Below are 14,344 nucleotides of genomic sequence, written 5' to 3' on the forward strand. Positions count from 1 at the left end.
ACAATATGAGATTGCTTTTACTAAGCTTTTTATATTCCACATAACTCAGCCAGCATAGAAACATTTCCTCAGACAGTGGATATTACTATTAAGTCTACTAAACAAAGAGCCACTTCAATATTTTTGTATACCTTCTGTTTCATAAGCACTATATATTACATGAAAATATCCCGTTTAACAGAAGTTACACCAGTTGTAGCCATCAAAAGCCATGAAAATGAGAAGTAAAGGAACAAAGGTCACCTTTATATGAACACTAATGCATTGCAAGAATTTCAACTTATACAAAAAAAGGTTACAGGCCACTTTCCTTACCCCTTTGCCCCTCATGGGGCAACAAAGAAATTTTTGAGCCTTCTTGTGTTCAGTTTGTGGAAACTTCACTGCCGGTAAGTGAAGGTGTTTTTTGCCTTGTTTCATCCACAAAAGAAAAGTGACAAAAAAATATGTAAAGCCGAAACAGTAAACACTTAAACAAAATTGACAAAGATTGAGACAACAAAAAGAAAACAAAAAAGTACTGCCTGTTTGTTAAATTTATATTTTATGTAGTTTAAGTTACCATTCAGTGGGCATCAAAGTCACCTCATTTAGTGTTCAGTTATTTGTTTGCACTGTAATAATAATTATTAGTTAACGTTAATTTCATGTTCTATCAAATGATGCATACATTAAAGGGCCAATCTGCAGTACCAAAAAAGATGGTGACTGGTACATTTACCGATAATTCTAAGCAATTAGGAAAGCCCTAAAGACACACATAAAAAGGCACAGAAAAGCTCCAAAAACTCCAAACCTAGCATACACAATGTTGTCAGTACATGGACGAATTTCTCAAAAATATGGCTTTCTATGTCCCTATTGGTTGCGTTAGGTTCGCAAGGTACTGACATGAAATGTACCACCACCATCTTTTTCTGTATGGTGGATTAAAAACCTTATTTATAAGAAGCTAGGGGTGCATTCTTTTGGCTCTATTCTGGAATAGGAATACATGGAATATATAGATTTCATGTTGTCTTTTTTTAGATATTTTGTCCATTCCACTATTGAATGACCAGAATTGTCCCAAAAAAATGCGCCCTAATAAAAGCATTGCTAAGTGTTTTAAACCTCCATAAAAGTAAGATGTATACACCAAAAGCCCAACCATTCAAGTAAACATGCATCAAATTCCATTCTTTCTAAGCTCAAACATGTTCTTTAAAAAAATTATCTTCCAGATGTGCGAAATTTTTTACACTTCAAACTAAAATTTATACAATTTTGTGAATTGATTCACTGATCAAGTCACTTCAAAATTTAAAAGATTCCACAAGGCCAGGTACAACCAAACAAAATGACCAACAGCCGGTAAATGACTCTCAGTGATTTTGTAGCATGAAGTGAACTCGGAACTTTTCCAAGTGGTTGGAATAGCAAATCATAGATTATCCAGAATTGAATTTTCCTTATGGTCCACCAAACTGTACTCAGGCCATCTGATAAAAAGCTTTGTTTCCATTGCCTTCTCTCTTGTGAAAGTAGGTCGGTCAGTCAGTTGGAAAATTTTAAGTGACTCTCATTTCAAAAGGATGCCACTTTCAGTCTAAGGGGATTCATTGTTATGAGGGTGATTTAATGTCAGAGTCACTTTAAGATATTAAAACTTGGAAACACTCAAGAAAAGACAGAGGCAATGAATCCAAAACCCTTTAAATTTCATCCTTTTTGAAAAATCTGGGTATAAGGCAATGGGAAAGAAAAAATTTCATGGCCATGGCATCAACAAGAATGAGACCTAAGCAAAATTGACATATGCAATGTCATCACACTGTGAAAATTCCACAAAAATGTAAAATGGGTAGCTGGCTTTAATAAGATACAGTGGAACCTCAATTTAACAAAGTGCCAAGGGACTGGGAAAATTGGTTCATTATATCAAGGATTCGTTATATTGAGGTTCTCTTCCATACATTTGAAAAGGAGAATATCATTCGTTATAATGAGGTTCCACTCTATTTAATATTTGATGGCCACTTTAACTTATTTGACTTTATTAAAACTGATTTTGAGTATCTTTCATAACCAAATTTAGGTTTTTATTTGTTTTACTGCCCTAGCTATCTAATGCTGTTTCTTTTAAAGAAAAAAATACTCTACCGAGCTAGGTTTTGAGTGACGGCACATTTAGACTTGCTTTTTTCAAGCAATGCTTGACAAATACTCTCTGAGAAGATTCTGCAAAGATTTTAGAAAAATTTCCTAAAATCCAGCACTGCTTTGATGGCCTGTCTCATGTTTAGAAAGCAAGACTAATGTGCAAAGATCTATACATTGCACAAATTTGAAGAGTTTGTTTTCATCAAAAGATGAAAAGTAAATTAAACTTGATCTTGAGAATGTTACTACACTGTAGCTTGGCCTCACGTTTTGTGATCTTTCAGCATACACAACCTCCACTCTGTTGTTGGGGTTCCTGCGGTGTGTCTTTAAGTTTGACTTCAATAAGGTCATCTTTATTTGTTTTGTCTGTCGTACTCTCCATACCTGGTAATGCTGCAGCAACTCTTCTAAAAAGCTATTGAAATATTGGAATAATAAAAGTATGTCAATTTCTGTCTTACTATGATAGCAGTTACCAATAACACACAACCTACCACCTTAAAAAGAGTCGGACAAATTTGCATTATCAAAGAAAAGCTCTTGAAATTATTTTGAATTCTGACAAGATTCCAAGGAAACCCAGCAAAAAGCTGAGAATTTTAACTTGACCAGAGAAGGAAAACTTATTGAAAATGATTTCTGAGCTAGATCAAACAAAAACGAAAAGGTATTTTTAAATTAACAATAATTATGTTAAGTTTCACTGCACGTGATAATTTGCTAACTTGTGACTGATCACAACGTCACTGGTTTTGCAAATTATCACTTGCCTGATTCAAACTTTTTCATTCATAAATACAGTTTCTCTACAGTACACAAAACTTATTCTTTTAGATAAACTGGCTTGGAAATCAACTTTGATAAAATTTACCACCTGTCATTGGATAAAATTGTCAATATCTTGGTTACGTTGCCTAGAAATCTTGTCAGAATTCAAAATAATTTAACAAGTTCAAGCAAGCTATTTAGTTTACCTGTTTTACATTGTATCCTGCTTTTGCACTTGTTTCTATAAACATCACATTTAATTCCTTTGCTTTTCTTTCTCCTTCTTCTGTTGTCACTTGCCTGGGTGATAAAAAAAGAAAGAAAGAACGCCACAGTCGTGTATACCAAGATTAGTTTGAGACACCAACAGAATTTTCACAAAGGTTAAAATTTGTAGTGTGCATATTACATTTTACAATACAGGTGTAACTGTCCAAATTCCCGTGCGCTGATTGGCTCGTAGCTATTGTCTATAAGAGTACAGACAATAAAAATGACGTCAGATGTGACGCGCGCGCTTTCTCAACGAAAAAAATAGCCAATTCTGCTCGTACTTTTTCCATGTTATTGTAAAAAAACAAATCGACGGCAGTTTTCTATGGTCTATACTCTTATAGACCATAACATGACGCGATAAAATGTCCAAAACTTGGCAGTGAAACCACTCGCCTGCGGCTCTTGGTTCCACTTGAGTTTTGAACATTTTTTGATGTCATTTTATGGTCTTTTATGGTCTATAAGAGTATAGACCATAGAAAACTGCCGTCGATTTGTTAAAAAGATTAATGCAGTAGGGTAAGAAGAAATACTTTTAAAATGTGTCACCTTTTGTCAGAAAGATCTGTCTTGTTTCCAACCAGCATAATAATCACATCACTTCCTCTCTCTGTTCTCACATCATCAATCCATTTTGCTGTTTGCTGAAATGAGTTATAATCTAAAAAGTAAGATGAAACAAGTTATTAGCCTTCAGTAATATTTTGACAATGTAGTAAAGCAAGAAAGAAAATTGAAAACATTGATCGAAAACATTACTTGTAATATCATAAACTACAACAGCCACACTGGAGTCTCGTATGTAGCTTGGTATTAAGCTTCTAAATCTCTCTTGACCTGCTGTGTCCCACAGTTGAAGTCGAACCTAATGTGACAAAAGATGGTTATTTCAAAAGCCTTCCTGTTCAATAATTTTAATTTTTCACTTTATTTCCAACTTCTCTTTTTTTGTCTTTCTTTGGATCTGAATTTCTTACTTTTCAAACTCCAAATTTTTGCCATCCTTAGTGGTAAATTCTGCCTGGTTGTACTTTTGCTATTTCGCCTTTTTTCTACTTTCCACCATGTCACAAATACCATTTAGCCCTGGTTCCCTAACAAGTATTCCTCCCTACCCATCACCTCTGCCCCCACTCATTACATACACCCTGAGAAAGTAAAATCACTCCTAAGAAGTAAACATTTATAGACTATGTACAAATCACTGACATTTTAATAAATATTCTTTTGTTTGCATTTAAATTGGCCTTGCTAAACTTGTTATTGACAACAAAATTCAAAAGGATATTTTACCTTGAATGAGGCTAGTAGGGCTAATTTGAATGAAGACAAAAGGATATTAAATTTAAAATGTCAGCCACTTTGGAAAGGGTGTATAGGTAAGTAAAATTACTAACCTATAAACTGGAAATTATGTGACAGGCTAAATATAGAAAAGCTGAGATCATGCACAATTTTTAGCAACACTCTTTATTTTTCACTTATGGGCTTGCTCACTATTATTGACATTGCATTTTCCACATAAAAGTTTCCCAAGTAAAATGACAAATAAAACCTGATCACATTAACTAACAGACTAAAAATTGGCATAAGTATTGGCCATTTTGGAATCACTATAATCTAACCCAATATAAAGAAACCTGACAAGCTTACCGTTCTGTCTTCAAGGTACATTGTTTTTGACAAAAAGTCTATCCCAATAGTAGCCTACAAGGGAAAACATGCAGTATACATGATACAACGTTCTGAAGTTACACTACAATTATTATTTCTTTTTTTTATTATTGGAATTTCTTGGTACAATAACATACCAGTATTGCTTGTGAGATGGGATTACTGACATAACATTAGATAAAATCTTACAATTAACAGATTGCTCCTTTCAAATACTGTATCATCAAACTTCTCTTTGCAGACCCTAATGATAAATGCCCTCATTGTAATTGTTACAAAAAAAAAAAATCCTTGTATCATTTACCTCTGCAATACAATCAGTTCTGTAATATGTACCCCTTCAGTCTCCATATTAATTCTTCCTAAACACATATCTAAATATACAAAACTATTCTAAACTAAATGGTATAGCTGTCAGATTTATGAAAGTGTGCTAAGTTGTACACATGTACGTTCAGCAGCTCAAATTAATTAAGTTTTCAAAAAGGTTCTCTCAGTTTTTATACATATTGTGAAAAGAACAAAAGGAATTTTGAGCTTGCGAGCTGGATTATAAAACACGTAAACAGTAATACATGAGATATTACAGCTAAGCTTATTTAGTTTTTTTTACTTGGCCAAAAATCAGCAAAAATACATTTGAAGCTGGTGTTTTCAGACAATTAAATTTCGGATCACCAGAAACACCTTTCTCTCACTTACTTGATAGGTGTTGTCGAAGCTGTCATACATAAATCTTGTTATAAGAGAAGTCTTCCCCACTGAAAAATAGACGACAAGCCACAATTTATAGCATTAGTTCAAAGATTACCCGGTCAAGCCCATGACTTCAGCAATTATCAACTGACTTTCGAACGCCAAGAAACTTACCACTCTGTTCGCCAAGGAAGACTAATTTGAATTTTCTTAGAGGATTACCAAAGTCTGATGACATGACTGCTCGATGAAATAAGACAACAGCACAAAGTAAACCGGTGAACTGCTATTTTTGTGCAGAAGTTTGTAGTATTTATACCACGAACTCTCGATCGAAGCCACGTCGAAAATTGTAACGGCATCTGCGCTTGCGTAATGGGTACTTTCCCTAGATGACGTCACTAATGAGTAGCCAAGCCTTCTTTTTCTTGAAGAAAAAAACATGGCGGCAGATTTGAAAACACAGCAAAGAATGTGTCCAGTTGAATTGTTCATTCTGTACGAAAACGACAGTTTATTTATAAAATACAACGATGGAACTTCACTTGAACTGTCCCCTTGTGGATCATCTTTCCTCCACCGTCAAGTACAATCTAGGAAAGTTGAAATAAGGCAACTTACAAGATTTGCAGTGAGTTCGTTTAGAAGTAAAATACTTGCGGCTGTTAGAATTCGTAACTTGTATGCAGCCAGACCATACCTTTGCAAAGAACTAACTGGTCAAGAGGAACTTAAGGTAAGGTGCTTCGGTTTGTTCATTGCGTTTTCATTTAAATATTTTGCATAATAACCAATAATTATAATACAAGAACCCCCTAGCCTAACACCTCATAATTTTTACGCTCTGTGTACGTGTGGAACAAACTCCAAGGCATAATACAAAGGGTACTAATATGCATCTTACTGAATATAAATAGTATGTTGGTCAAGCTAGTTAAACTAGTCAGTTAACACCCCTCCCTCCTACCCTCCATGCCCAAATTATAAGTAAGAGAGACAATGTGTGTGCTGCCAAAATTAACAATACCTCATAAAAACTAAGAAGAGAATGACAAGTGCTGACATAAAACCCAAAGCTGGCAGTGTAAACAATAACAAAAGTCAATAGGGTAGAGGAGAGAGGTTGTGGAATTTTTTTTTTTTTTTTTTTTTTTTTGAGTAACAAAGAAGCTGTTACTTCTCCATGAGACACTGCGGTACCATAACAGAAATACCTGTAGGGCCTCACTGTTTAAATTTACCCTAGGCACCTATCCACCACTACCTTTAGTTTTTGCTGGGGCCCTTTTTATAAATAGGTAGCCAGCTGAGTTCACCAATGGAAGGTCGCGACACTTGCGCTGATGAATTGAACAATAACAAAAATTATGCATGTCTAAAGGGGTGTTTACCTTTTCCTGTGCTCAGCATTGCTGATGATAGTTTTCTTCATCAATCATTTCCAGGTTGGTTACCATGGTATCACAGCCTGTTGCTGGCCTCATTATTCTGCTAAAGATCTTGTTACAATTCTGCCTGATGGTTCTGCTCATGTGACATCTCTTAATGGCTTAGCAAGCTTGAGCCTTCTGCCACACAGACAGACATTCATTGTAAAATTTCTTGCTGAAGTCAAGTACTCCTTGCCTCAGGTAAAGAGCCTATGATGGATATAAATAGCATCAAAACCTCAGGCACTCGTGTTTGTCCTCACTAAAACTTGAAAAGAACAAAAGTGGCTTCTTTTGCTTACTTTACTACTCGGGATTTGAAAATGATTCTTGAACCATCAATGTGTTGTCTAAACAGAAGTCTTCTTTGACGTTTTACAGAAACCAACAAGGGATAATGAGTCAGAGGAGCAACATCAGAAGCGGTTTTTTGTTTGGCAAAAACAAATACACTCTTTATGTTCATATCCCGAAGGATGGAAGTATCCCCTTCAACTTGTACTTAATGTAGTAAATTTGACAGAAGAACTTGTCCCATGTCTTCAGTGTAATAACAATATGGCAAAACTGCCCGAGTCTCTTCCACTCACATGCCAGGCTGCTCACCTTCACACATGGAAAGCTCAGGTAGAAGATAAATAGTAAACTGTAAACTAAATTAATAATTATAGTTGTTTTTTTTATTTATTTATTTATTTATTTATTTATTTATTAAACTTATTTCGACATTTCCTCTAAGAACAAAAAAGTACTCAATGAGAGAACTAACACTGTTTACATTAACCTATTTTAAAACATTGTGGTCAAAGAAGAAACAAACAAATCAGAACAAGAAACAGCTAAACACAATGTATCGGTCTCCATAAAAGTGATGAAAGTTTGGCTTCGTTAAAATAGGACCAAGGATCTAATGTTTAAAATTGACCAAACATTTATGGTCAAGATGCTATTTCTGGCCTGCAAAAGAAGTTGAACTCTTACAAACATGTGCTCCCATTATGATCATCACAGAAGTCTCATTTTAACGCTCAGATAATTTTGGTCTCTTCATTCATTCATTTTTATGCATTTCATGTTTCATTTTCATCATTTATTGCTGTAATGTGTCAAAAATTCATTGTTTTGGGTACCCAAGTGAAGATGAGTAGCAACAAAACCAAGACATTTTTCTTTATTTTCTCCAATGTTTAGTTATTTAGTTTTTAAAACTTTTCAGGTGCTGAGTGACTGTAACCCTGTGGACTGGGAAATCTTGTGGCAACCAAATGTGAAGGTTATTTGGAAGGATGGAGCTACCTTCAGGTCTGTTAATGCAGGTTTTGATACTTTATATCAATAATCATTGGCTGGTATACTTATATTGTGACAAGGTAACCGCAAGCTACGTCAGAGGCTAACAGGACAAAAATGACAAGAGCTGTGATTTGTGTATCCAGACTAAAAATTTCCATTGAACGAAAGGAGTTGGCGGTTATACAACAGATTTTAATATTATTGATGCAAACTGGCACTAATTTTGAACAATTACTTGATGGTCAATTGACCTTTTGCTGGCATCTTTGCCATGCCAGCATTTCGAATCATACATGGAGCATAGGTGAGAAGAGGTTAGAAGGGTGATCAGAGAGGAGGACTAGAAGACAGGACAGTTGAATATCTCAATTTTCCTTCTGATTATTATTTCGTTTGTTTGCAGGTTTTTCCGTCAGACAACCGGTTTGTTTAATGTTGAGATTGACCCAGGAGATGGTTCTGTGATGAGGTCACACACAGCAAGTGGAAGGTACTTTAACCACTGGTTTGTTCAGCAGAATCAGCAGCAGGTACAAACTGTACAGCAATGATACAAGCACAGCATTCTTTGATAAAAAATTCTTCTAACACTTAAATGCTCAAGTTAAATAACAATTTGTTGATGTACCTTTTTTGAATAAACTCTAGTATAACTTAATCATATGATATTATAATAATTATAATCATTAAATTCTGAGTATAACAAACTCTAGTCTTGATATTGCACACGGACAATTTCAGGAGGAGGCGTCCCTCATATAAGCCTGGTGGCTTCTGAGGTCTCCTTGCCATTCTTTTTTTTACATTATTTAGTTAATAAATGATTAAATTAATGTTTTATTATTTAAAAATAATATTATAGTTATGTAGAATAACAATATCATTTGTAAGAATAATTTTATATTGTAACTCCTTTCCTTCTTTGTATGTCAAAAATAATAAAATTAATATAAATAAATATGCCCTGGGCTTATATTCCTTTTAATGACATTTGCAAGGGCTTAGTTTGTTTCTGGGAAGTCTCGTTATTGGAGGGAATTTTAAATTTCAAAATGCAAATGGAGTAAGATTAACTATCGCTAAACAGTAAAGTACCAAGTGTAAATGTTTGACCACTGGAAACACTCTGCAACCCAGTCAGCGTGTGACACTTGCAAGTTGTTGCAACATAAATACAAAGCTTTGTGCAAAAATTTTCATTTTTTTTTTCAATGAGTGTTTGTTACTATCAAACCGTATTAATGCTTTTTACTCACAACAGACGAACAGCTTTAAATCATTTTATACCAGCAATGCCTTACATTGGAAAGTTCAAGGTCCTCCATACCTCCAAACACAAACAAACCTGAACACCGGTCCTAGTATTACTTCTATTCTACAAATTCTAATTGTACATAATTACACAACCACTTTTGGAAGTGGTGTTTGTAGTGTGCTATTGGACAAATTTAAACAGTCTTGGTCTCTACAGGATGTGGAAATTCAAGAAAGAGTTTACACGGCTGACAAACCACCTCAGGACAGACTGATGAGAAGGGAATACTCTATTGACAGACTTATAAAACAAGCTGCAAGGTAGAGAATATTCCAGTCAAAGGCTGGAAATCATAACCAGAAAGATTATATGTCATGACCAATCATGTGTGAGATAAATATCAAGGAAAAATAACAACAATCTTTATTTTCTATTTTTTTTTTCAACTATTTACAATTTGACTGGCCCGGTAGCTAGTGCTAGTCTTGCCGGGCCTGTCTATATATTAAGTTTAATTGCAAATTCTTATTTTTTATATCTTCATTGTGGTAAAAGAAAAAAAGGTAAAATAGAGACAAGAGGGGCTTATTAGAGATGGGGGCTTTATATTATAATGGGGCTTATTAGAGATAGAGGCTTGATAGTTGGGGGGGGGGAGCTTATTTCAAATTATGAATAAAAATTTAAAAAAAAAAGAGCTTTATCCCTTACGATATTATGCCTCACAACTGACCAAAGCAGAGCAGTTTATGGATCATGTGTCACAAATCGTGTCATTCCTATGCATTAATAATAATTATTGGTAAATAAATAAATAAAAAATTAAAAAATAAATAAATAAAGAGCCAGTTTTCCATTGGTATGCTTGAGGTTTGATATATGTTTCCATTTGTGTTTTCTAAGATAGAAAGGAGGTGCTTAATAGACATGGGGACTTAGTAAGAAATCTAACCTTCAAATAGGGGGCTTATGGTATTGCATTTCAGGTACATAGAGTTTCTGGCCAATGCAGGTCAGCAGTCAGAAGACCGATGTTGCTGGAAAGAGGTGAGATGCCTTGGTCATAATCAATATTAATGTTTATACTCGCTGTGAGATTTGAGTGATGACAGCTTGAGAAACAAGCTAACATTTAAAATGCATCGTGTTCCACCATGAAATGTTGTCTGAGCAGTGAGGTGGAAATTTCATTACAGATCGTAGTTCTTCCTGCACCTTAGAGAAGTGCATCTGATTGATTCATTCATCAATGTTTAAGGGGGGCCTAAAGATAAGAGTTCTCCCAACAGTGAGTCAAACCCAAAACCTTCTGATTACCAGTTCGGATGCTCTAACACTGAGCTACAGGAGACTCGTGGGAGCAAAGGCCATTAAACTAGGTTCATGGGACAAACATCCTGCATACTGTTAGGATTGGAATGTCATGTGTGGCATACGTGACGTGATGTTATGCGTTAAGCCTGGTGTCAATAAATGATAGATGTACTACCAAGAGAGTTACGTGTGCTAAGAACACTTGCACAGTTTAAGGTCAGAACATTTTCTTGCTTGATGAACATGGATAGGGCCAATCGTATTTGTAAAAGCGATGCATAGTTCATTTTGTTATATATTTCTGTAACTATTTTTTACCGCTGTTTTTCATGTAAATATTTTTATATATTTCTTATGTGCTGATCACCGATTAATACCAGTCTATCAACCTTTGTGGTTTGACTGACCGGTCTTTTATCAGGATAAATAAAGTTGTTGTTATTATTATTATTATTACTTTCTGTTTCTGAGTATGCCTGTGTCACTGACTGGGAATTCAAGTATACATCCAACAATATTATTATTAAATATTTAATTTATCAAGGGCAATGCAACACATAACAGTTTGCAGTGATGGACTAGTGGCCCTCTGTCCTAATTGTAATGCAACAAATTGTCGCAGCTTAAGGAAAAGAATGTATGGCATCATTTCAGAACAACTTTCCGTCAGAAAGCTATGAGTAAATTCTTGACATGTACATCATATATTTTACAGGCATCAAATTCTCCAGCTGTATTGTCGAAGTCATTTCATCCAGCTCATGTTGTGGAAACTGCCGATGTGCCAGGCACTGGAAGATTCAAGGCTTACTCAAACGGAAACATCAATGTTGTATTCAGTGACAGAACAATCCTTGATCTGAGAAAAAAAACTGACAACCAAACTTATGAACAACAGCATTCCTTCTGTCATCTTGTTCTTCCAAATGGTGCCATCCATCACTTTAGCCTGGCAGATGTGGAGCAGTGTGCTGTGTATCAACGGTATAAAATCCCATAATTTCAGTCACCCAAAGCTTTAAGGACTTCTTGAAATATTGTTTTCTTAGAGACAAGTGAGAATACTGTAATAATAATTATTGTTACTTTGCCAGAATGATATTGATAAGCTTACATTATATGGAGACCTACCAGGTTACAAAATAATAATAATTTTCAATGTAAAATGAAATTTGAGTAATATCCTTTTTTCTTCGTGGCATATTAAAATAAATTTTTACACTGTTTCTCAGATGGTGCATTCTTGCATATCTGTAAACTAGCTGATGTGTGATGTCCCTGTAGGCCGATCTGCTTGTAAAGCCAGTCAGCCAAATTCTCACTATAATTATATTGACTGCACAAAATAGATTGTCTGGTATGTGTGTATATATCTGAAGGCATTGAACCCCTTCCACACCTCAGGTACTTACAAACAGCTCATCACTAGGAAGAATGGGTGAAGGCCACTCCCTCACAGAGGAAAGCATTTTACAAAGACACAATGTGGGACCCTGAGAAAAGGGGGTGAGTCAATGGCGCAGCATTATTTTCCATGATGTAACTGTTTTTAGTAATTATATTAGGGTCCAACTGGTCATAAAAACTTTGTTTGAAGAGGACCCACCTTGTCTGGGGTAGGGGGGTTAGCGAAGACACCACCTATCTCATGAACATTACCGACAAAATTTTATTGGCTTGAAGTTTGAGTTGACACAAATAATCAGCTAGCAAGAGTCAGCATTGCTAGATAAACAAGAATAGTGATGTTTGAATCTCATTGTCATTTTTTAATGCTGGATAGAGGGGTGGCTATGTAATAAAGACACCATCTTTTGAGGTTGAGGAAGGGGAGGTGCATGGGTCCTGTTGGAGTATATAGTTGTTTTGACCACTTCCCTTATTCCTTGCACAACTGTTCCAGTTTTAGTTGTAAAAATTTTTGTAAAATGAATTGTCATCATATAAGATCATATTACTCTGCATAACCTGATATGTTGACTACGCAACATAATGAATAATTGCACGTTGTCTCTTTTGTATTAACAGGGCTATTAGCACTGAAATAGAAAAGATAAAAAGATTTAACTGTATCCTTTATTGTAGTTTGCAGTTATTGTGCCAGGTTGAAAGTTCATTTTGTTGTTGTCTCTCTTTTTGTTTGTTTGTTTTGGGGTTTTTTTCCTGTCTCTCATTTGTCTGAGAAATGATGATCTTACAATAATATGCAACAATGGAAATTAATAATCATTTATATGTGAAGACTTTCAGCATCCTTAATGCAAGTTTGCCTTAGATATTTATAATCAACACGGTGCTGGAAATGTAGCCCTTGGAACAAGCAAGGACGACCAGAAATCTATCGAGGTACTCCAGTCCATGTATAGACAGGCTGGCCTGAATAGTTAGAGCTACTTGAAAAAGAGCTCTTTGTAACAGAAAATCATGATCATTCGAAGCAGACTATTCTGAGCATGTGTAAATTAATTTTTATAGACTTAAACTAACTAATAATATACCGGAAGTCGACTGCCTTGCTGAAAATGGCCTGAGTTTGGAATTGGGTTGGAAAATCTCCACCAAGCTGGCCTCCCTGTACAAAACAGACACTGGAAGTGTAATCTCCACTTCCAGCTTGCCTTGGATCCCTGACTGGAAGTGGACTGCCGGACCAAAAAACGGCTCCTATTCTGCGTTTTCCCGAATTGGGGTAGGAAATCCCCTCCAAGATGGCCTCCCCGTGCAGAATGGACACCGGAAGTGGAATTGCCACTCCTGGGTTGCCTTTGAACCGGAACCAGAAGTCGACTGCCTGCCTGGAAATGGTCCGAGTTCGGAATTGGGTTGGGAAATCTCCCCCAAGGTGGCCACCCTGTGCTAAACAGACACCAGAAGTGGAATCCCCACTTCAGGCTTGCCTTTAATCCCTGATCAGAAGTGGACTGCTGGACCAGAAAGGGCTCATATGCGGCATTTCTCCTGCTTGTGCAAGCCTTTTAATCCCACATTGGAACTCTGCTATCATAATGACTTTTGAGCACACTGCAGCAGCATCCAGTTAGAACTGTCAATTGTGGGTGATTTGCATAGAATTTAAAGGTTCAAAATATTTTTAAGGCTTTTTGTTTTGTTAGTTATTGTTCAAAACAAGAGTGATACCACCATCAGTTACATTCCTTCAGAATGTAGGGGTCAGTTTCCATCTTGTGTTGTTGCTTTACTTGCTAAATAATTTATGTGAGCTGTTTGTCTAATAATCAAGAATAACTTTTCCTGTACTTTTAAATTTTATTAACAGGAACATGAAGGTGACAGCAAATCCATGAAGCTACCTGGTTTACCAGACAAAGAAGGTGTAATCAAAAACATTCTAGAACAGAATAAGAAGGCTATAGATGACATTGATGGACTTCTTACTACAGTAAAATGTTCACTGAGTATAAATTACAATGTGGTGAACTAATTCCACAATCCTGCTGTGGAGAGATATCGGTTGAGCTGTGCTATTCTTGAG

The 14,344-nt window shown here is 35.6% G+C and overlaps 1 protein-coding gene and 1 pseudogene across 2 annotated transcripts; one reads left to right on the plus strand and one right to left on the minus strand.

Moving 5' to 3' along the window:
- Window positions 1-722: 722 nt before the first annotated feature.
- LOC146449735 (ras-related protein Rab6) lies at window positions 723-5,874 on the minus strand. Its single transcript, XM_085101419.1, has 7 exons — window positions 5,734-5,874; window positions 5,566-5,624; window positions 4,843-4,896; window positions 3,949-4,054; window positions 3,739-3,850; window positions 3,120-3,213; window positions 723-2,560 (listed from the first exon to the last, which is right to left on the minus strand). Exons 1-7 carry the CDS (start codon window positions 5,795-5,797, stop codon window positions 2,423-2,425), a joined length of 627 nt encoding a protein of 208 aa, XP_084957545.1. The 5' UTR covers window positions 5,798-5,874; the 3' UTR covers window positions 723-2,422.
- Window positions 5,875-5,887: 13 nt separating this feature from the next.
- Window positions 5,888-14,293, plus strand: LOC146449736 (uncharacterized protein C5orf34 homolog; annotated as a pseudogene). The gene is made up of 12 exons (XR_014860611.1): window positions 5,888-6,295; window positions 7,005-7,190; window positions 7,371-7,616; window positions 8,206-8,291; window positions 8,686-8,812; window positions 9,754-9,857; window positions 10,524-10,584; window positions 11,567-11,835; window positions 12,256-12,357; window positions 12,880-12,920; window positions 13,127-13,197; window positions 14,129-14,293. The product of XR_014860611.1 is annotated as an uncharacterized protein C5orf34 homolog (transcript).
- Window positions 14,294-14,344: the final 51 nt, after the last annotated feature.

Source organism: Pavona decussata, unplaced genomic scaffold (assembly GCF_977016875.1).
Source record: "Pavona decussata unplaced genomic scaffold, jaPavDecu1.1 SCAFFOLD_602, whole genome shotgun sequence".
In the NCBI taxonomy this organism is placed as follows: Eukaryota; Metazoa; Cnidaria; class Anthozoa; order Scleractinia; family Agariciidae; genus Pavona; species Pavona decussata.